Below are 24,362 nucleotides of genomic sequence, written 5' to 3'. Positions count from 1 at the left end.
TTTCTACGTGCTCAGCTCAAATATGTGTTTTGGGGGAGAAAACTCCCTGAACAACAACAACCAAACAAACACCACCCTGCCCCCCCCCAACCAAGAACCAGAACTACCAAACCCAAATACCAAACATCTTACAAAGTCTACTGCATGACAGGACATGAGAGCTGTCCTTGAAAACATTTGTACAGGAAAGTCCACTCTTTGAAAAATTAACACTCTTTGACACCAAAATGCTTTAGAGGTACTCTATATAATGTACAAGGAAAGATTGCAGTCACAGCAATAACAAGAAATATTTTGATGGATCATATTGGATAGATAATTTGCACAGCTGCTCTAAACAAAGTCTAAAATAAAGGCTTAGCAGCTGTTTCACTGCCATTTGTTATTAACAAAGCAAGTTTTAGAAGCCTAAATTGTTATCAGAACAAGCACAGTAAGGTCACATGATGCACACTGTTATTAGGCACAGAGGTCTATCAATGGAATTAATTTTTTTTTTACGTGCAGCAATAAAACACTGACAGCTACCCCTTTTTCCCCTTGAATATGTACTTACATTTTTCTTATGGTACTCAACCTGGTACATCCAAAAATTCTCCATCTCAATTTTGGTGTTGTTCAATTCTAACTAACATGCAACCCACTCCACCTGAGAAACCTTCCTTGCTCTTGTGCAGAGGGATTTAGTAACGGAACTTGTGAAAGGAGAGGATTGTGTTGCATCTAACCTATCCAGGTCAACCAGTTGTTTCCTATACAGTTCATGAAGAGACATGTAACTGACACTGAAATAGTGAAACTTATAAAAGCAGTTGTTTTATATGCTTTTAGCAGCAGATCATTTGAAGAGAGTACAGCTTGCGGGTCACATAGGCTAGGACAGAGGGGATGAAATCATAGAATCATAGTCATAGAATCTTTTCTATTGGAAGAGATCTTAAAGACCATCTAAATTTTACTGCCCTTGCCATGGACAGGGACACTTTCCAATACACTGGGTTGCACAAAGCCCCATCCAGCCTGGCCTTGAACACTTCCAGGGATGTGGAAGATGCACCTGGATGAACTGTGCCAGTGCCTCGCCACCCACACCCTAAAGAATTTTTCACGGTATCTAATCTAAACCTGCTTTGTCAGTTTGAAGTGGTTCTCCCTTGTCCTGTTGCTACGTGCCCTCATAAGAAGTTTTTCACTGACCAGCATCCCTAAGTCCTTACCTTTAGAGTTGCTCCAAAGAATTCTTCCAGTTTGTGTTTAGGACTGCTCTGGCCCATGTGCAGGACCCTGCACTTGGCCTTGCTGAATTTCATGAGGCTTTCACAGGTCAGGTTTACCTCTCAAGCCTACCCACGCCCCTCTGGATGGCAACCCTTCCCTCCAGTGTGCTGACCACACCACTCGGCTTGGTGTTGGCAAACTTGCCAAGGGTGCGCTCAACCCCACTGTCCATGTTGCTCACATAGATGTTAAACAGCACTGTTCATTTTTTGTTTTGAAAAAGGTAGTTTATTCTGAGCTTTTTTATAGTACCATAAGTGTGGAAAAATCAACAAATGCTTCAGAAATTCAAGACTCACTTAAAAAACAGGATATTACTTATTTGATACAAATGTGTACCTGCAGGTATTATAGCACAGGTATGGCAAAGTCTCCATGTACATCAGCTCAGGAGACAATCAGATAAAGTGAGGGTTTAATTGCTTTTTTATTTTATTTATTTTAGAGGTAGTGCTCTGAAAAGAATCAGGAAAAGGTCAAAGCACTATAGAATCTTCAGGTCCAATGCATAAGTATAGTCAGATGCATTCTATCACAAGAACTGCCTTTATCAGGACAATTATGGCAGTAAATCTCCCAGGTTTTAGGCCAACTGTGTAATGGCAGTGTCCTCTGTCATTTGTACAGCTCAAATTCTGTTCACTAAAATACAGTCTGAGACCATAGGTTTTAGGTGGCACAAACACCCATAAAGAATGAAGCTAAAAGCTAATGATTATTAGTTGTCTTTGTTGAAAATTTGTTTTAAGTACAGTGCTAAAAATGGTGAGCTTGATAAAAATGATACCAACTTAGCACTTCACGCATACCTGCGTACTGTGGCACAACCTACGCAATTCAATTTATAATTCTGACATGTGGATTCAACTTTGTACAGTAGTTCTGGTATAACTGTCTCTGCACATACTGTGTGCACCCATCAGTTTGCTGGGTGGTCCAGGACCTGCCCCCGTCAGTTTGTGCATACATGATAGGAAAGATGACCTGAGACAAGGTTACTTGCTGAACTACTCCTTCAGAGCAACACATCTGATTTACTGTTTATAGGACCTTTTTATAGAAGAATTTCAGGCAGCCTAAAGAGATTTCCCCAAAAGGCTCCTTCTGTGCCCAGGACAACTGATAAACACCATTTGTCATTTTAACTACCACCCTGGATAGCTAGCATCTGAAGTGAGGGGCTCTGTCAACAAGCAACTGTTGGGTCAGGACTCTGATGCAACAGCTGACGCATGCAGTTGCTGCGACAGAAATGACCAATTTGCTTATGGGTAAGACACTTGCTGGTAATCATCAGAAATTATTCCTGCATATGCAGATAACATCACGTACAACAGTCTTATTACACATTTAACGAAGGAGATGTTTTGTATGTAGCTTAAGGTAAACAATTGCAATAGATCAGATATGCTGTAGAGATCACATAGGATCACAGACCAACTGTATCTAAGAACAAATGCAGTTTGGGAAATCTTGGTTTGTGGAATTTCCCCCGATCCAGGCGGTGATGTCCTGCAAAGACAGAGCCTTCTGTCACTTACCACCATCTGGACAATGAAAAACAATCCCATTTGAGAGAGCAAATTCAGTGCTGGATGCTTCTCTGAGTACGGACTTCCTTAGCCATAGTTTCAATTCAACTTTCACTGCAGTTTCATGTGTCAGCCTGAAAAAAATCACTGTGGATTCCTCCTGTGTGTTCAGAAGATTTTAACTATAGCAAGTGCTGTTTTAGTTTTCAACAGCACAGAAAAATCAAGTTACTTTCATCTTTCAGTAATTAAAAAATGTAATCAAAAAAACAATATTCAAGGGGTTATGTATCCAGTGCTCACCATAACTTAAAACCAGTAACTCATCACCATAACCTAAAACCAGTAACTCATCAGCCTTCAAGCAGACTAATTGCTAAACTTAAGCTTTCTTCTGTGTGACTGATGAATAAAATGCTTTGTGTTTTAGTTTGCTTTGGTTCTTTAGTGATTTTTGGTTGAGGAATTTGGGACTTTTTTTTTCCTGCATAAACTTAAGTCTGGGTGTCTCATTTTTAATGATGGAAAGCTGACCTAGTTTGTGTGCTCAACCAACAGTTTTAGAAGACCTAATCAGAAAAAACCCCAGCAATATACTGTCAAAAAAAATTCATCTTGATTTCAATTCTTTTCTCTCTTTTTTCCCCTTAGTTCATTTATTACTGAAGCCTGCTTAATTATTTAAAAGACTTCTCCATTGCCTTTTAATAATACATTACTCCTGCTGTGGAAGAAGTGAAGCAAATTCATCTCCATGAAAACACAGAGGTATCAAAATTGAGAAAATCCTGCAACTGAGAATGCAAGGGTTGAAATAAAATATACATAACCAAAAACAACAGAGAAGCAAAACAATGCAGCTCAGTTCTGTTCCACCTGGCAGACTTGTCTTTAGCTCTGAATTTTTACTTCACAAATTTAAATCACCCACATACATGATTTTACTTTGTATTAGGGTTTATTCTAACATCCCACCACCTCAAATGTCTGCAGGAACAGAGATTATAAATACCAGTGACAGGGCTTTGCAAAACAGTCTTGTCATGCAGAAACAAATCACGTCCTGGACATCAACAAAACGTGGTTTTCAGATCTATGATCCCATGGATAACTGAACAGAACTCAGAAAAAAGTTGTGGTAATTGGTTCTCAAATGGACGATTTCTACTTCCAAACCACTGTTTTCTTCTGAATATGGGAGAGTTGAAGCATTCAGACTACTTCCATTCTGTTTAATTCACAGCTCAAAAAATGCTACTTGACTTTTTGAGCCTTTCAGTGCTTTTCTCAGTATATTTTTGTACTTCCTCAACTAAGTAAGCAGCTCTTCTCAAAGCTCTGTAACAAAGATACTTTTTTTCCATACACTTTAAATTCCAGAATATTTCATTGCATTTTGAATTATCTACTATACAAAACTGTAATCCTTTCCACTTGAACATGTGGATGAACATTTATCCTCAAATCCAGAACCATCCACTGCATGTATTCTATTTAGACCTTTAAACACCACAATTTCTGTGCTTGGCTAGGCACATTCACAGCTGGTTTCCAGTGGAGAATCTGACAAGAATGGTGAGCAAGAGCTACCTTGTTCAGCCTGGAAAAGAGAAGGCCTTGGGTGCCCTAACTGCAGCCTTCCAGTGCCTGAAGGGTGCCTAAATGAAAGCTGGAGGGAGATCATATGAAAGGGCATGTAGCGACAGGACAAGGGGGAATGGCTTCAAACTGAAAGAGGGCAGGTAGAGATTAGATACTAGGAAGAAATTCTTTACTGTGAAGATGGTAAGGCACTGGAACAGGTTGCCCACAGAAGATGTGGCTTCCTGATCCCTGGAAGTGTTCAAGGCCAGGCTAGATGGGGCGGGGAACAGCCTGGTCTAGTGGGAGGTTGGAACTAGACGATCTTTAACATCCCTTCCAAAACAAAATATTCTATGATTTCATGATTTTATGAGTGAACAAAATCTCTCTATGTCACACTCCCAAAACACAATCTTCTTCCACAAGAATCAACAATGCAGTTTCACAGCCTTTTCCATCAAGGGTCAGTTTCCTGATGCCACACTTCTTGAAGCTGTGCAGCTCTAACTGCTATTGTATTTGCAACAGAGATCTTCATTATATCATATCCAAATGATGATCTGCTTTGGTTTAAAAGGTTTCTGATAAACAGACTTTGGAAATATATGACAATTGTAGAGATCTCATTTGTGTGTCAAATGTAAAAAAAATACTCTTACTGCCTTTATTCAAAAGACACTGAGCATTTTTCAGCTTTTATCAAATACACAAGTACACTTTCCCCTCAAACTCACTGTCCAGACCACCTCTGATTCAAGTGAAAACATGCATCATTAAACCAGGATGCACAAGGTACACGGCAGCTAATATTCTCCATTGTTAAATATTAAACAGGTACCTCTTTAAACTATTTATTTATTCACAGAAGTCTGCTCCCTGCCTCTTACTCCACAGGACTACCAGAGTTTATTACAGCAGAATTGTCCATGAGGAGTGAGCAATTTACTTTCCTCATACACCCTACCAAACACTTCTTTTGAGAAGAAATATCCCAGAATGACTGATAATCCTGGTAGATTAACCTGTGAATAAAACTGGAATCCGTACACTTGGATACAGTGATCTTTATGTTTCTTACAGTCACAGTCATTGCATGTCTTTCCTAATAGTCCCAAACTACACCTAGCTGCAGGCTAGCTAAATACCTCTGTTAACTTCTTAAAATAGCCTCTGGATACTTCTAAATGGCATCCTACCAAACATTCTGCTGTGAATGTATTACCCAAATGCTTAGCACTAGGTAGTAATAGTCAATTTCTTAGGAAAATAAGCAAAGGAGGCTGCTGTATTTAATGAGCCTCAATCACAAATCATTCTTCTTGCTTCACTGGTCTCCAGTGGACAGCTTATAGCTAAACAAAAAATGACTGTTGTTTGTGTATAAAGAAGTCTTATGAGTTTCAGTATCACATGAGTAAGAAGGCAATACTATTAAAAATATTTTCAGGTAAGCTCTATCTCTGAAAGAAAATTGTTTAACACAATTTGAGGATAGTTTTCAAAGTAGACCTGCAAAATAACTGAAGGCAAAAAAATGCACCCAATTTGCATTGTTTATCTGCAGCAATTTGATACTTCTGGGGCAAGAAAATGTCTGCCTGAAGGTAAAAACTCACATTTCCAGGTCAATATAAATTCCAGGTCGCTATAAATCAGACTGAAAAACATCTCCGGCATATATTGGTTACACTGAAAATCCCCCATCTGAGATTCTTCTTTTTTTCTTGAGGGTGACAGAAGAACAATTTGCAATTAGATTTATGGGCTCCAACTATATTTTTATTACATTGACCACTTATGGTCACTTTTGCCCAATTTACAGCTAAGCTGAACACTACATTAAAAAAAGCAGACAGTTTTTGAGTTGTCATCTAAATTAAAGAATCCAGTAAAACAAATATATATCTCTTCTTCAGGGAAAAACAAAATTCCTCCTCAGTCCCAAGTCCCTTCTACAACAAGGTTACTCCTCAAACTGCTACAGATCTTCTAAATTATTTGTGCTGTTTACTTCTTCCTTCCAAGAACACAGATGCTTTGCACATCTACAACCATCATTTCTCTCTTTGATGACCTATAATAACAGTCATTATAAATCACAGTTTTTATTTCAGCCGGCCCTGAAAATTTCAGTTGGGTTCTTATCTGACATGGTACAAAAAATATCGAATGAAGAATCAAATTTTTCAGGCAAAATGGGAATCTCTTTGTACTTCAATATCTAACGTATGCAGAGACCACTAAAAACACCTACTTTGCTCACTATATGAGCATACTAGGCTGAGTCATATCAGCACATCTCAGAAAAGTTCAATTCTGCAAGATGCACCTGGATTTTGGAGAGCAGGTGAAGCACCTTCAGAAGAACTTGGTACTCTCAGGACTCACAAGCTAATGTCACCAAGACCATCACGGCACTCTGTTATAATCACTTAGGAAGCAACAGGAAGTTCTTCGATCCTCCAAGCAGTAACAGCATTTTCAGACAATATGGTAAACAAAATGTATAGAAAAGAGTAATGTGATCTATTCGAAAATGGGGACAGAAATAATTTTAGTTTTGTAAACTTGTGAAGTTAAGTTAAAAATAATTCCACATAAAATAATCCAGGAAGATTTCTTCCCTCACATGACTGCAAATCAACTCTGTAACAGACATAATTTTAAAGATATTTGTAGAAATAACTTTTGCAATATAATTGTTTGTTTGGGCTTTTTTTAAGGTTCAATTAGGTTTTCTATTTAGAATCAAGACAAAAGCCCTACAACACCCTTATCACTGTGTTTCCAACAGCTTTACAGGAAAAATAAAATCTGGAAGCTGTATGTCTCAATCAGATTGCATGTTTTTACAGCATCCCAAACACCATGCTCCAAAAGACTCTTCCCATCTCTAGAACACTCCCTCATTTTGAAGCCAGATAAACAAATCAGAAGCCTGTTATAGATACACCTGGCATATGATCTTTTTTCACCATCTGAATTCCCTTTGCATTAACTGAGGTGGCTTGAATAGTTCCCATGCATTTCTAGAATGTTACAATAATTCAGTCTAAAATACCAAAATAACACATAAGAAGTTCTACCTCTGCTGCTCTTAAAAAAAAAAACAACAAACCCAAACCAAACAAACAAAAAAAAAAAAAAAACCCAAAACCCCAAAACAAAACAAAAATAACACCCAAAAAACCCCAAAAAAACAAAAAACCCAAACAAAAGGTCACAAAATGCATTCCACAGCAATACAGAGGAATGGAGAAATGTTTGCAGGTACTTGCCCTTGAAATAATAACATAGGAACATGTAATAGATACTTTTTGGTCAGTAAATTAAGCCTACCAGCTCTTTTTATATCAGGCATAAATTTAACCCATTTACAGTTGTTTATGAGTTTACTTTATAAAATAATGCAGAAAACTCATAAAACTTGTAGTAAATATTAACTTAAAGACAGCTGGAACCCCAGCCTGGGTAGACAACCCTGATCCAAGTTAAACCTCATGCCAAAAGTACACAATTACAGAAACGCTAATGCTTAAATCTGAACAACTGCCTTCAATACTCAGGTTGCTGTAAACACCACTTTACAGTGATAATACACTTAGGTTTGTAATATACTGAGTTCTAGAGACTGCAAGTTGACATGCAGGTTTTCTAGAACATGAATCTGAACTATGATATCATCATAAAGAATATTACCAGATTTCAGACAGAACTGTTGGGACTGTTACATGACAGAACATGAAACCTAGAAACTTAAGAGTTAACAAAAGCATACAAAGACAGATAGTAGAAAACTGATTGCTATTCTAAAATATATTATGGCAGTAAAAAACATAACAGCATTTGTTTCAGAAAAGACACACAAAGAACTTCATGTGACAAATTCTTATACAGCATACCTGGGGTCAGCAGGTTAAATAAAGAAAAATCTGGCTACTTGATAATACACGTTTACTTCTCTTATGCCCTCCATGGTACAAATTTAAAACAAAGCACTTTTCAAGAATGAGACACAGAACAAGAATATAATGAACCTTCCCTCACTGCCATGCACGTCACAGTTAAAAGAATTAGGCACATATAACCTGAGAGGCGAAAGCTTTGTGTACTCACATCCCCATCTAGTGGCCTCTGGTCGTCAGAATCCCTGGATGGACTGATGTCCTGTCGCATCACCCAGATAGGCTCCTTAGGTTCATCAGGGGTATAAGGGGAACGGATGGTCCTCGTCTTCACCTCCTCAATAGCCTCTTTAATATCCTTGATGGCCAGTGAAATTGCATCTCTTTTTTCCTTGCTGTACCTCTGTACAGATTCTCCTGAGCCAGATGTAACTCGAGAACCAGATGTTAGCTGGCCATTACTTTCATGCCCAACACTGACAAGAGCCTGGCCATGCTCCAAACTCTGCTCTGACTCTGGCATGTCTTCAGCTGCCTTATCTAAGCTCTGGGAGCTCATGCTCTGCTTCACCTCTGCTACAATCTGATCAATGTCCTCCTCTTGTTCGTAACTATCCATTCTTGGGTAGGGAGCAAACTCTGCTTCCTTCTCAGGGCTGTCAGACTCTCCATCAGACCGTTCATCATAATGGTGAAGGCGGGCACCAAGTGCCTCCTTGCGGTAATTGTCGGCTTCCTCCCTCTCCCGCTCATACTGCTGGATGCCCTCCCTAACATCAAGATCTGGTGTGTCTCCTATTTCCTCATACACGTGCTCCTGCAGCCCATAGTCAGCATAAGCCTCAGCATACTGCTCGTCCTCTCCTCGGTGGAAGAGGCGATGTGTGTAGACATAACCTGAGTAGGCTGCGTTCATGGCTTCCTCATGCTCGATGGAATGGAAATGTAAGTGATTGGGCAATGTTCGGTTATGAATGGCCTCGCCATGCTCAGCCTCAGCATTCTCCGTGTACTCCTCGGACTCAGGCCTGTACTGTACTGCATATGCACTCTCATCCTCATTTTCCTGCACTCTCTCAACGTCGTAACTGTCCTCCACCGTGGCTATCACATCGCCTTCTGCAGTATCCGTGTGATTGTGGAAACCACTCTCAGTGCTGGCTGACCGAGCTAACATGCCTTCCTCCTCCTGCCCAGACAGGCCCGCGTGGCTGCTGTTGGTGTGCCTTGGGTAGCGAACCGCATACCTCTGCTCCTCTTCCACCTCTGAGTGCTCCAGGTCAGCTTCCACTGACTCACTCACTGCTCCGTTTGCTGGCTCTTCAGTGATCTCCCCCTCAGGTGGTCCAACCAAATGGTTCATGGCAAATTTTGGAGTAGGTCACTTATTCTGCTGACATTTTGTCTATCACAGCTGGAAAGAAAGAAAAAAAAAAGACACAAACAAAAAAACTCTGACATTACTCCCAATAAAAAAAAGTGGAGTTAATAAACAGAAGCAACAAAATGCATCCTTCCTTACCAGCAAACATTTGACTAAGCTCTGCACTCAGGTAATAGACAGCACAACAGTATGATCTCCTATGCAAATGAACTCCAACAGCAGCAATCAACAACACCCTTGGGGACTGTACTTCCCCCTTCCATGGACAAATTCTTTATGGAAGTGTCATTTCCAAACAATCCCTTGGAAATACCTGTATGCACTGCAGTGGCATTGCAAAGATGCTGGCATATTAGAAAAACTAATTTTTGCCAGGAGCTGAACCATGGCAGAGATGACAGAAATATTTCACCTTTGCTCCAGCACTTTCCCCACAGATCACTAACTTGGAGCAAAGGAAGGCTGCTGTAATGTAAAATAGCAAATTTAGTCCTGTCACAGGAGTCTTCAGTTACTCAGATACGTGACAGCTATGCATTCAATACTTCTTCAGTATGACATTTTCAGGTGAACTAGTCACCCTATGCACTTTTAAAAAATCAGTAGAAATTAAAGTTCTACTTTCAGGGCGCAGTACATCTGAAGCAACTGTTTCTTCTTCCTAGAAAAGAAGAAACAGGTGCTTCCTCTTCCTAGATACAACACAGTTATTTTTCTGGAATCTACCTATAACCATTTTAAGATGGCTTCCTTCCTAAAAATGGTGAAGACATTTCTACTATTCATAACCATGACTGCATTAAGACTAGTGGGGCATCTCAGCCTTGCTAACTGAGTAAAAAATCTCAAAAGGTCATATGGTTGCTAGAGAAGTAATAAAATAATGCCAATAATAAAAAGTATGCAGGGAATAGAAAAAGACCCATCTAGCTCTTAAGGTTTTATTTTTATAAAACAGCTTCAGCTTTTTGGAGCCTTGTCCTATGTGTTTAAGATGTGGTATCATAAAGAGGACATGTCACATCCTTTTAGCTACCTAAATCAAGCCACATATCCCTAAATAAAACACAGCTCTAGCTTGTGACTTACTGATAAGTACTAAAAGAAAAGGCACCTGTTGGAACACTGCTAACTTGAAGGATCTATAAAAGCATGTGTCAACTGCCAACTAAAAAAACAAACATGAATGTGAAATAGAACTTGGATCAAATCTAGTAAACTGAGGCAGGGAGGCTCAGGTGGCACTTTTTGGACTAAATGAGATCTGTGCAGAAGAACAGTAGGAATAACTTCCTGTAATGAGAAAGCAACAGCAATTTCAGTTGCTCTCTATTACAGAAGTTTACAGGCAGGCAAGTCAAGGTGTGAGTCACTTACACTAAACTTCCACAGGAAATCCAGAGGGTGCAGCTTCAAACTCAGTAAACACTCCTTGTTTTTCTAACATCTAATGTTTTAGCCTTTAAACACAGGAGTCTTTAAAAAAAGAATACTGTTGTAAAGTAATAGCTAATAAATCATATTAGGTGGACCTATAAGGATGTTGTACACACACTAATCCCTTTTCAAAATAACCATGCAAAAAAACCCTTTTTTTTTTTTTTCCAGCTAATGAAGGTATGTAAGGTTTCAGTGACAAGATAAAGTTTTTTCCAGCTAAGACTTCCAAGACATTAGGAAAGAATGGGCAGAATACAAGTGTATATACTAGTATGCACCAGAACTAAACACTCTTCCCCCCTGCACAGCATATGGTAAGAAAGCAAAAACAACAATATCGGACAGCCTTCCACTTTTAGCCCACAAAAAGGGTGAGGATGCCAAGGTTCAAGAGCTCTTTGAAAAATCCTTCCAAGAACGATTAGAGCAGAAGAATACATTTGGTGCAGGTAGCTCAGTATGCACCCCGCTGCAGATTGAGCTTGGGTGGCAAGAGCCCCAGGCAAGAGGCTGGGAAGTGCCAACACTCTGCAACACACAGGACACAAAGATGCTGATGGATGGACAAGGTGGATGGAAAAGATGGATACCAAGACACAGCCAGAGCCAAAGACTAGGGAGGGGAAGTGAGACTTTGGCACACTTGGACTGCGAGGGGACAAGAGCCCAGGGGGTCCTTTCTCCAGGCTCCCTCCTCAGGGGTTTAGAGCTTGAGCTGTTTCTGTATTATGGCACCGTGAATAAATGCTTTTATGGAAAGAGACATCCAAGCCTCTGCTGTGGGAAACCTGGGGTCACCAGCCAGGAAACCTGGGCTGACTCTGTGAGAATGGGTACGAATCAGGTGGGGACCCATCAGGTCCCTGGAGTGGCACCATGAAGGGTGGTGGCCTCAGTCCCAGGTGTGACAGTCCCTGGTGGGTAGAAGCGTGACTGTCAGAGTCTCATGAAAGGTCAGGCTGGTAAGGTTCTTTAATATGGCCTGCTTTCATTTACATAAATTATAAAATTTCCACTCTTCTCTACATAGAGAGAATTAGGCTAAAATAGAGCGTTAATTAAAAAAATCTACCTAAATTTGTTGCACTTAATCAGCCCCTGACTTGTGACTCAGTGTCATTGGTCATCCTCAGAACAAGGACAGTGCTAGTCAAAACAAATCAAGTTACAGATAAACACAGGATAATGATCAACTTTCTTAAGTTTTATCACACGTATCCTGATACATCGTTAACTTTACTACGTTTTAAGAAAAGAAGGCAAAAAAATCAGCTACATGAAGATTAGTCAAGTCAAATAAGGTACCGAATGCCATAATTTTTATGACAATAAAAGTACTGATAATTGCTGAAAATAATTTACCCGGATTTAGAAGTCATAATACATACTTGCAACATAATGAGTTTTATGGACAGATGGCATCAATGATATGTCCTAGAGAGATTAAAAACCACATAAAATATGGGAGACCCATCACTTTCCTTTGACAAAGTTATAGCTTTCAAAGTTCCATGTGTAAAATTTTTCTCATTTAAAGAATTCTCTGATATCCCAAAACTTTCAAGGCTGCATATTTTGAATGGGTGAGGAGGAAATGTAAAGCTTTACTAAAAGCTGTTTACTGAAAAACACCCTTCTGTTTGCCTTTCCTCCTATAAATTAAATTCCAGATTTTAACTTTGAAAACAATAACTTCTTATTTATTTTGAAATCTAAAAAAATTTTTACTTGTTTCAAAGTAAGTTGACTTAGAAATCTGATCTCAATGAATGGCCTCAGGTCACCTCAGTCCCAGTAACGTTCAAGAAAAACTAAGCTTCTGAGTCAAGAACATTTATTTTACTGTTTAACAATCAGTCTTCAGGATAGTGAATTAATAAACACCTGTGAAGATCGGGGGTTAGAATTTACTAAACCCCTGTTTATACATGGTAGCTGGAAGACTACTAAACTCCACTTATTATTCTTAGCAGCCCTTCTCTCAAACAAATACACGGCCTGCCTGATCTTTTCCACCAGACATCCAAAAAGCTCTTCATTTCCTGCAAGCAAACAAAAATCAATAATCTTCATAAAATGTCATACACAGAAGAGAATATAAGCAAGAGAAGTTACCGACCTTGGAAATACAGACACAGCACTGATCTGAATAATATTATAGTCTCACATTAATTACTCAGAACAGCAGCTGTGCTCTGGTAATCAAACATATTTGGGAAAGTGCTCTGTAAGCACTAAGCTTCGCACACAGGATGTGATGGATGAATCTGCCTCCACAACAGAGAAAACAGAGTTTGATTACTACTGCAACTAACTCTTTACTGAAGGTTAAACTATCTTCCTGTCTGTAAAGAAGAAAAAAAAAAAAGATATCCATATATTTCTTAAGCAATATAAAGTTAAAAGTTTAAGAATTTTTCTCTGCTACTTTAAAACACCACCAAAGGGCAGACTATCATCCTAGAGCAAGACTCAACACACAACCCAAGTTCTACTCAGGAAAAGATATGCAGTAAGAAAATGTGAAAGTGTGAGTATTCAGATTCCAATTTGGTTTGCTATTTCTTACCCAAGCCCAGATGAATAATTGTCTGATTTCTTGTAAATCCAGGAAGAAAGGAAAAAATTATTACTATTATAAATATTTCTTTAAGGGTTTATTTTATAAGAGCATTATGCATTGTATTTCCACAATTTAATGCTGACTTGAATAAAAGTTCACACTCTTGATATGTCTGTTAACTATAGTTAATGCCTCAAAACAAAGCTGTGTGCCACATGGAACGAGACTACACACACACATTTTTCTGTCACATAAAGGATAACAGGAAAACTCTGGAAGGGACCACAGGAGGTCACCAGCCCAATCCTGTCCAAAGCACAGCCAGCTTTGAGCTGAGACCAGGTTTCTCAGGGACTTATCCAGTTGGGGTTTGATAACTTGCAAGACTGGTGATGGCAACAGCTTGCCTGGGCCCCAATGCCAGCAATGGCCTGTCCTTGCAGGAAAAATATTTCTTCCTTACAGTCAGTTTCATTTTCTCCTGTTACAGCATGTGTCAGCTGCCTCTAACCCTCCCTCCCACCACACACTACTGTGAGGAGCCTGGCTGCATCTCCCCTATCCCATGAGATGCTGACATGGAATTCGTCCCTCCTCTCAGCTGAAGCAACCTGGTCCTGCCTCTCTCCTCTCTGGTGGGAAATTATGGTTTCCCATCATTTCCCACCAGTATCATCCCTGTATCAGGGACTCAAAAGGGAGGCAGTACCCAGGTGGGTTCTGGCAGGTTCTGAGCAGAGAGCATAGTTTCTATTCTACCCTGGCACTCCAGATCATGTCTGTCTCCTACTGCCCCAGGTGCAGCTGACCCTTATTTTACTGTCTGGGCCTTGTCCCATATCTGCTACTTGTCCCAACTAGGCCCAGCCTGTATCATCATGAGGGGTATTTACATACACAGATACTGGGGTTTTTTTTGCAATTAATTATTTCATTTATAAGAAGCATAACTGTTTCTTCTTATTTGGCAGTTAAATGTGTGAGCAAAATAGTTTTGTCTTCCTTAAAATACTTCAGCCACATTCACCCATGTCTTCCATGTCTTTCAACATACTTACACATACTCCCAAATGAAACTAGGAATACAGGGGCTTCTGACTGAATTTTCAAAGGCATCCCACCTCAAGTGGAAGTTTTTTTGGCACACTCTGAGGAATTTCATTAAGCACCTCTGTTTTTCCTGACTTCAGCAATACACCAAAGTTTCACTTGTACAGATCTCAATAAGGTATATGAACACAAGCTACCTCTCAAAAAACCAACGTAGTCTTTTAGCAAACAGATGACTTTGAGAAACACCTTAATTTTTTTTTCTTTAAAAATCCCCTATGCTAGGAAATTTCTGAGAATCTGACAACATATGCAATGCCTGCTCTGAAGGAGTTCTCGTACTATATTAGGTAACTCTTTTCTGAACTGCAACCTGCTTGGGAAACCTCATTGATTCTGCTGCCATGTGCTAAGTAAGCTCATCCAAAACAGCTTCAAATAAAAAAGCTGTGAAACTTATATTTCTTGTCAGTCAGCAAAAGCAGCACCTGGAAAGTGACATTTACATCCCACCACATGCACACACACACGTATTGGTTCATAATGAGGGTGAAAAGCTGTGAACACTTACAGTAACTATAAAGCAGAACAGCTGCATGCACAATATTGCTCTGTACACAAGAACCCGCAACTTTTGTTAACAGTAGACAGATCTAGAATTTATGCTCTACCAGCATTTAGAGGACTCAAATCATTTTACCCTTTTCATCCCTTGCAATTCACATCTTATTCAAAGCTAAAATACACTCCTGAGCAAGAAACACCATTCAGTACTCATCAATGCAGACAGTCCAGATCTCATAAATACTTTAGGGCACTGGAGATGGGGAGGACTCTGATTAGAAAAGGAACAGATCCTTCTCATCACCTAACACTTAAATCCTGTCTGAACAAGAAATAGAAGCAATACATGGATGGAAGCCATCCATCTGCTGCCAGACAAAGGTTAATAGATATTATGGCCCAAACAGACAAAATTAACTAAAAGCACTAGAGAAAAATCTTGACAAGGAACCACAGGCAACCTCTGCAGTGAAGTGCAACAATTAGACACACAAGACCAAAAACATTTTAAAAAATACATCACAAATCCCAGATCATAAGCGGTTGAGGGAATAAAGCTGACTATTGTCACCACCAAAATGATTAAGCTTCCTAAGTAATAGTCCTATTAATGGGTAAACTAAGGAGATTCGGGGTTCATTTTCACTCTGTGTCATTTTCTGACACATTACTGCTGAGTTTATTCCTGGGTATTAGGTCTTGCATCTTTAAGTAGCAGACAGATAATCTAAAACTTAAAATGCTGGAATTGTTACTCTGGTATTCGAATCATGGTTACAAATAAAATCAATTTTCAAATAAGAATGAAAAATTTAAAAAGTACATAAGCACTGTCAGAGTATCACAGCATTTAAAATCGGTATTACAATGTGAAACTACTGTCAATATCTGTTAGAAGTACAACTATGAAAACTGAATCTATACCAAATCTAAGTTCATGGCTGTTTGTAAATTATCATTCTTTCTCCCCTATGTAAAGGGCAGAACTGCCTCAGAGAATACAGTATAAAATGCTGGGTCCTCAGTGAAGAATTCTTAATTTCAAATCATCTTTACACTAGTGATATTTTTATTGCAATGAAGACAATCTTTTCTCTCTATTTGAACAAAGAGGGATTAGCTCTAACCTACCAAAAGGAAAAAAAGGAAAACATCAACCCAGGAAGGCCAATACCCTTTCCATCCCCTTAAGTCATTAATAGTGGAATATAAATAAATGTAGACAAAACTAAATTATATGATCCAGTGAACTGCAGGGCATGGTTACCTTCAGGGTGAATAAGAAGGCCTCAAGCCTTACTGACACAGTAAGAACACGTATGTCAAAAAAATCCTTGGATTTTCCTCCTCTGGCTACACATAATGACTTGATCAAATCTTTCTAGCTGTAATAGGCTTACTCTGCTGCATTCTAGGCCAGTGTTGCACAGTATAGATACAACTACCGTGGATGCAAACAAGACAGAGGATTCATTGAATTGCCCCTCAACTTTCCCTCCTCAAAACACCAATTTTGTTACAGGAAGCAAACTTTTCAATTGACTTAAACTCTAGCTTTTTAAATTCTTTTAAATTCTTTTAAATTCTTTTATTCTTTAAATTATTTTACGCAATTAGTCCACAGGTTGTGTTAGGTACACAGAAACATGCGGATGATGTTGAGACCACTTCAAGGGTTTGCTAGAATCTGATAGAAGCTTTTCAGCAAATTCACAGCTTTAAGGAATACCAAGCTAAACAAAAGACAATGAAGTCCAGTTAGTTAAGTCTGTCAGCCTCATCAGCTGTCACAGATCACTGTTTCAACTCACGGAAATGGTACAGAAATAGTGCTGAAACCCTAATAACTTCTGTCACTCAATCAGCAAATGCATTTGTTCTGAAACACTCATTATTTCCTGAGAATTTCAAGCTAAGGATATTTCCTCATTAAAAGCAATCATGGTTCAGACAGCATAGAATTAAAAGATCTGATCCTCCTTTAATTCATTTTATTTCACAAGTTCCAAAGGAGCTATACCTGAATCAACTCAGAAATGGGGATAGACAGGATACAGAACTTCCTTGACTTTCATGTACTTAAAAATGTACTACTGCCTGGCAACTGTAACACATAGCTACCAGAAACACGGGATTACACAATCCCCCAACCCCACCCCTCCACCCTATTTTTATACTAGGAAAAGGAAGCACCTCAAAATAGACAGCTATTATTTAAACTTCTATTTTTATTACACTTGCACTGTATTACATGTCTTTTTGGCAAAGACTTTTCCAAGTCTTTCTCTGAGAAAGTCATTGTCGAAGACAATATGTAGGATGTGGAGGTATTATTCAGAGTGGGGACGTACAAGCCAGTCAGAAATCAGATAGCTAAAATTCCCAGATATTTGATCATGAGCATGCAGGTTCTTGCAATCAGAACAACTGAACTAACACTTTTTACCTGTGATACAATAAGCTTTTAAAGGACCTGATATACGGCTGGACTACATTATTAAGAAGAAGGTTTCAAGTACCAGCTAGTTTGTCTCTTATTCTGAGTGACAGCAAGACGTCAGGTATTGGCTTCCATTCACAGAAATTAAGTAAGCAAGAGCATGCAAAGGCTGCAGGCTAACAAAAACTTGCGAAGGAACAGTGAAATTCCACCAACAAAAGTATTTCATTTAAAGATTAAACTGAAGTTACAAACAAAACAAAACAAACAAACAAAACTCACAAAAACAAAATAACAAAACCCCAAAACAAACAAACAAAACCCACCAAAACAAAAATAAAAACAAAACCACAACAAAAACCTCAAAAACCCCCCAAAAAACCCCTTGGTGGTTTCAAACCACAATATTCTTGGAATTAAACGTTACTTCAACAGACTCAGTCTTCTAGGTATATTTGTAGGTATCTAGGAGGGGGAAAAAACACCTCACAAGAAACAAGAACTATGACACAAAAGAGATGCAAAAGAGAAGGAAGTAGGAATGCATACATGTAGGTTACAGGAGATTAACGTTAACTTTTTTCTCCTCTCCACATGGACAGCTGTCTCTTCTACTCTATTTTCTGTTATCCTTTTAGCCCATATAATAAGCCAAATCTCATCTTTAACCATCAACTTCTAAAACTTGCAGATCATTTTACTACTTCTATTTCAAGAAGAAGCTGCTAATTCAGTCCACATTAAAAAAAGATAATCAAAGCCACACAGTCCAGCTCACAAGTTTCCAAAGGCTCAAAGCAAAACTGATCTGCCACTTCTATTTTCTCACAGACTGGCAGCTGTGTTACAGTGCCCTACCATACACATAGCCCCACAGCCATCTCCAAAACTATACGGGAAGATGTCATACAATTACTTCCAAGCATAGTCCTGAGGGAAGATGTAAAAAACTCTCAAGCACATCTTCCACTGTCACAACCTTTCTGAAATGCTGTGGCCACTTGTCAGCACTAAAGCAGATACACCACAAGGCACTTCACACCAGATTTTCATTAGCAGGAGTGGTCTGTGTGGCTAGACCAGCACCTACCTGCATTTGACTGGCCTCATCAGACATATCTGCCTGCTCCAGTCTATTTTTTTTCCTAGCTCATACCTTCTGTACAGCTCGTACCTTCTGTACCGCTTCTGTACCTTCCATGAGTTTGAAAGCAAGATGCAACCTATGCTACCCACCCAAGCTTACAAGACAAGTGTTACTCATCCAAACAGGGAAGACATCAACATCACTGATTTCTCTGAACTGTGGAAGATCTTGACTGAGACCCACTTTTTCAGCACAAGCACATTCCTGTTATGGGAAATAGCTGCTCCAAGGCAACTACACATGAAATCTGTTCCCCAGACATAACTGAACCCTAATGAAGGTTGGCATTTCATCACATCTGGAGCTTACAACAGAACTTGAGGAGTATTAGCAATTCCACTGTTCACAGCTCAGGGTGCTCAGATGCACAGCTTGCTCAGATATTACAGTCTAAGCAGGGAAACGGAAGTGATGCCTGGTTGCAGCCACTGGGATCCCATCAGGTTAAGAAAAAAAAAATCTGTTGATGCTAATCAAATTAACTAGATCACACACACTACTACCAGATAGTGCAAATCAAAAGCAGACACATTCTGTAAAAGGCACAATGTTTCCCATACACTTGCCAGTCTCTACCTGCTAAGGAGATACTGACCAGAACACAGCTACACAGGAAAGTTTGGAAGAAAATGAAGAAAATTGAGGAGAGTCACCCAAGCACGCTTTCCACATCTCTAAGCAGTATTTACAGCTAGAAACTCCACACAGACCAATCCCAGTCCAAGTACACAGACAACAGGAAAAAGGATATAGTGTAACAGTTAACAATTAAAGATAGAGTCACAGGCAAAACAGAACATAAATTAAAAATTTTCTCAACACATACAAGGTGGCAGTTGCTAGTTTTAAAAATAATTTGTACCCTGCCCCACAGTGCTTTTGTCTACCTTTGAAAGAGAAATGACACCCAAAAAAACTTATTTTTTCTTCTCTTTTTACATTTATTTTTTCTTCTCATATTTACCTTTTAGTAGAAGTATGTATTCCATTTAAAATATTTTATTATGAGTTCCTAACATTATAAAATCCTTTTATATTATTAACACACCCAACCAGTGGAATTACAGTAGAGAAAAGTGGCAACTAAAAAGGGCGATCCTAAGGTAAAACATATTTAACATGAAGAAAATTAAAGGAAGAACAGAACAATCCTGAAATGTTTCAATGCCTGAAGTACTTAAAGTATTTAGCTATTCATTGGTTTATTTTTCTCCTTTTAGATTGCAGTCAGTCTGACTGTCAATGGCTCCTTTCACTCCTCAGAAGTTATTATTAAGGCAATGTATTTCAAAGGCACCTAAAACCCTTTCTTCACAGGAAGTAGGAGCCCTAATTATTTTTATTTTGCTTTGTTATACTTTATGAAGCGATGATAAGGTATTTCTTAAATGTTCCATTAAACCTAGATAGGGGGGATTCTATCATTCCAGGGAATTATATATTTGAAATTATTCTGGGTTGGTTTTTTTATTCCTTTTCAAGGAAGTACCATTCCTCCTAGAAAATAATGCCTTTCTTGTGTGAGATCCAAGCTTAACTGGTATTCTACTTTTTGGTGGTATTTAACTCAAAATCCATGCCCTGGTCTCTATTACTCATCAGGCAAAGAGCATTGGTCTGACCTCTCTTCAAATACCTGAGCTTTGCATATGTGACATTATAAGATTGCACATGCTAACTTCCCTTTTCGTTGCTATACTACAGCATCCTTTCATTTTTAGTTTCTTAAATTCAAGACTAAAAGTACTGAGGATGTCATCTCTCTCATGCTTTAAAATGAAGGTAGGAAGTCACTGAATTAACTCTAAATATGGAACTAGATCGTAAAAGCAATGAAAACAAAAAAGAACTACATATTTCTTATAACTTTGTAGGTTGCTACAGGATTATTTTAAGTTTACCACTTTACGACAGAATTCAGCACCATGTTTCAAATCAGTCAGGCACATGGTCACTGTCAGTATTAGGTTAAATGAACTTCTATGGACAAGTAAACTTTTAGATCTATAGAAGTTGTAAAATCCATGATGATCAGTAAATCCAAGCTCCTAAAAAGCACAAACCATTATGATCCCCTAAGTTCTTGCTTGCTTGAACTGTAGCATACACTGTTTAGAAAGGCCTGCAATTTTCCAAAACATCCTTTCCACTATCCTACTTACATTAAACTACCATGCTACAAGTATTAGACATTCACTTACTTTTTAAAATATTAACACAACATACTCTTCCTTACAGTCTTCCAAAACTCTACCAAAAGGGTTACTAAAAACTAAGACTACAAAATGCTCTTCTGCCACACACTTCTAAACACAGTAAATGAGCCACCTGAATAGAACAACTTTTAGGTATAAATACACCCGGTCAACAGTAGGAATTTTACACAACCAACTTTGAAGCCTTTCAAAAGTTCAGGGCAGTTTTCAAACTGCTGACAGTTACTTGTGCAGATCCTGAGCTCAAATACATATCATCCAAGCTCTGGAATGAAAGGTGAGTCGCTACAAGCTGAATGTTTCAAAAATTTGATTAAATCCATGATTAAAAAAATTAAAATTAGTCCTGGGAAAATAGTGATGGATCTTTCAGGCCTATGTCCAGGGGTTTGGCATTTCTTAAGACTCTGAAGTTCTAACTCACATCAGTTCTAGGGGAAAAAAAGTTGGAAAAAACCAGAAGCAGAGAGGAAGGTGAGGGAGCATGGGAAAAAAAATCTGCAGTTTGGAAAAGGGAATAGATTGCCTTATACACTTGTCAGAGACAGTTTCTCAGAGTAGGTTTAGCTATGCTTGAGCTTGGATCTGAAGTACACTTCTGAAGGCAATTTGTGATGGTCCCCACAGACTGTACTTCAGTACACATTGTGGAGCAGACTTGCAGATCACCTAATAGATTTCTTCAAAACAACTATCAGAATTGGCAGAAGAGAGGTTTTGAGCTAAGAAATGCAGGTGAATAGCTGCAATATAGATAAACCTAACATAACAGCAAAATCCTAAAAGAAAAAGAAATAATTGTAATGACAGAAAAAACAATACATTATTCAAAAAAAACCAAACATAGAGTATCCTTTTCCTTCCCAAAGGTTCAAATAAAACCCAACCCAAGCCAACCCAATCCAAACAAACAGAAAAAAAACCAAAAAGCCAAACCCAAGAAAAAACCCTAAAACCACCAAAATAATTCTTTGTACTATGTTACTTAATTCTGGATGGTTTGGGAATCTAAGTAACAATCACAGTTCAGCGGACCAAGGAAGTTGAGAAGCCAAATACAGATTTATTTTACAGCTCATATGAGTAATACCATGCAGACAAATATTTACAGGGCTCATACAGGAAACCTGAATATTACACTGGAAAGCAAATGAAAAAATATCAGCAAACAGAGATGTTCAACGTGCAATGAAGAAGAGCCAACAAGCTCAAAATCAATAACCCATACCTGCTGCAAAGAGCTATGCCACCAAAAAACATTTAAGGAAAATAAGCAAGAGAGAGTTTGTTGGTACCCCACAAAAGCAGGACAGCAGCACCTGAGTGACTACAAAACAGGGCAGCCAAAGGCTGCTGAGCAGCAACATCCTCTCCCTTGGCTCCCAGCCATGGCAACTGCAGCCAAGTCCCATCCCCACACATTTCCCATGTCCCAGAGAGGCTGGCCTCTGTACCATCACGGTCCAGGTTTTCCTCACCTCAGCCTCATTTATGCATAACAGAAAATGAAGCTGGGGATCTCTTTGCACTGTTTTGCCCAGAGGAATCTGAACTCCACAAAATAACAGACTTAAAGAAACACGGAGACAACCTGTTTCTGTTTTCACCTGTCCTCACCCCACAGATAACCCTTTTAGTCATACACTGGGCAATTCCTCCTATGCATGTAGATGTATGGGGGAAGATGGGTCCCTTCTGTGAGAGCTCAGCTGGCAGCAGGGACAGCAGAAGTCCATGTCCGGACAAGACTTGCAGCACGCACCAGCTGGTGACGAGGCTTTGCCAACCACAGTCCTAAGCAATTGGATGACTCTATTGAAGGACCATCTGCAAGCACATTAGCTTCCCTAGATTCCCTACCAAGCTGGGGGGGCTTTTTAGGTTTTTTCCAATAAATCACACTTTTTACCATTTTGGTCCCAAGGCCTGCATTTCTCCTGTCACCTAACCAAAAGACCCTGCCCAGAGTCACAGGTAGTTGCAATGGTCTCCTCTGCCAAATCCCAAAATCCTCAACACTGCATCCCCTAAGCAAACCTAGGGCTACCCAGAGCTCTTCAGCTGCCCCCTGCCATAACTGATTGTAGGCTCTAAGCTTCACAGTACAAACACTTGTCAAATCTGAGCCATAATTTAAGAAGAAACTACCTCACTTTTCCCTCCTGAGCTGCAGCTGCTCTATCTGAGCTGTCGTGTCAAGATGGGGTGCAGGGCCTACTCCAGGAAAGAAGAGGTAGAAGAGTCAGAAATGAAGGAGCATGAAAAAAGCTGAGGGGGCCCCAAGCAAGGAGAGTGGCTTTATGTTTCATCCTTGTTTCTCACCATGCAATTCTATTCTAACTGGCAATACATTAATTTTCCCCAAATCAAATCTCTGCCCATGAGAGCAACTGGAAATCCCCCTCTTTATGTCAATTTACAGACCTTTCCATATTATTTTCTCCCCAGTATCCTATTGAGGAGGAGGAGTGAGAGAGAGGCAGGGAGACGGCAGCCAGGCAAGGTCAATCTGCCACAAGCTCAATGAAATAAAATAATAATTATGGAAACAGTATTGACATATATTCAACTCACTTTAATTTAACACAGATACGGGGATAACCGACTTCACATGAGTAGATAAAAAGATTAACCCCAGGAAGGTTTGTGGCTATCTTTTTCCCCTTTGTCTCCCCGGGGCAGGTGCAATCTTGGAAGGGGTATTTCCACCATTTGGAGTTTTTCTTCCTCCAGGGGAAGCTTGTGAGACTTAGCAATTCTGTATCACATGATTATTTACTGTAATTTTTTTGCCTGTTAGAGATTTGATTGTTAGTAAATGCTACTTTTTGACTCTTGTCAATCTACTTGTATTTCTCCTAATAGGTGGAAAGGGACTGGTTGAAAGTAAGGGGAGGTAACTCACTTTACAAGTGGCCACCTCTTTAAATTGTCTTAAACCAAGACAGACACACATGTTGTTGGTCTTCTCAATCCTCCAACTGCCTTGGCACTGAAAAGCCCATTTTACAGACCACTCTCCAGCAATAAACCAAAAATCCCTCTGAAATTACCTTGCCTGGCTTATTATACAACAATAACATCAGCGATTTAAATCCCCAAAATTCTTTTCTACATTCTTTTCTATTTTACTTAGTTCTGTCTTAAATAAAATGTAAATGAAGAGCCCTTTGCTTAGACTTTGTAGACTTTCAATTCTAATGACAGTTTCTGTCACAAGACACTCAAACATTAAGAGTGACGCCTTTCTACTGAATGT

The 24,362-nt window shown here is 39.2% G+C and overlaps 1 protein-coding gene across 3 annotated transcripts in view; it reads right to left on the bottom strand.

Moving 5' to 3' along the window:
• APBA1 (amyloid beta precursor protein binding family A member 1) overlaps positions 1-24,362 on the bottom strand; it is an 84,181-nt gene that overhangs the window by 31,656 nt on the left and 28,163 nt on the right. For all 3 annotated transcript variants that reach the window (XM_084224537.1, XM_084224538.1, XM_084224539.1), the window contains exon 2: positions 8,511-9,713. In XM_084224537.1, the coding sequence (XP_084080663.1) occupies positions 8,511-9,662 (1,152 nt within the window). In that variant the 5' untranslated portion in view covers positions 9,663-9,713. The remainder of the gene's footprint in view (positions 1-8,510; positions 9,714-24,362) is intronic.

Source organism: Fringilla coelebs (assembly GCF_963513975.1).
Source record: "Fringilla coelebs genome assembly, chromosome: Z".
NCBI lineage: Eukaryota > Metazoa > Chordata > Aves > Passeriformes > Fringillidae > Fringilla > Fringilla coelebs.
Note: the sequence above shows the minus strand (reverse complement) of the source record. Positions and strands in the feature narration are given on the sequence as shown.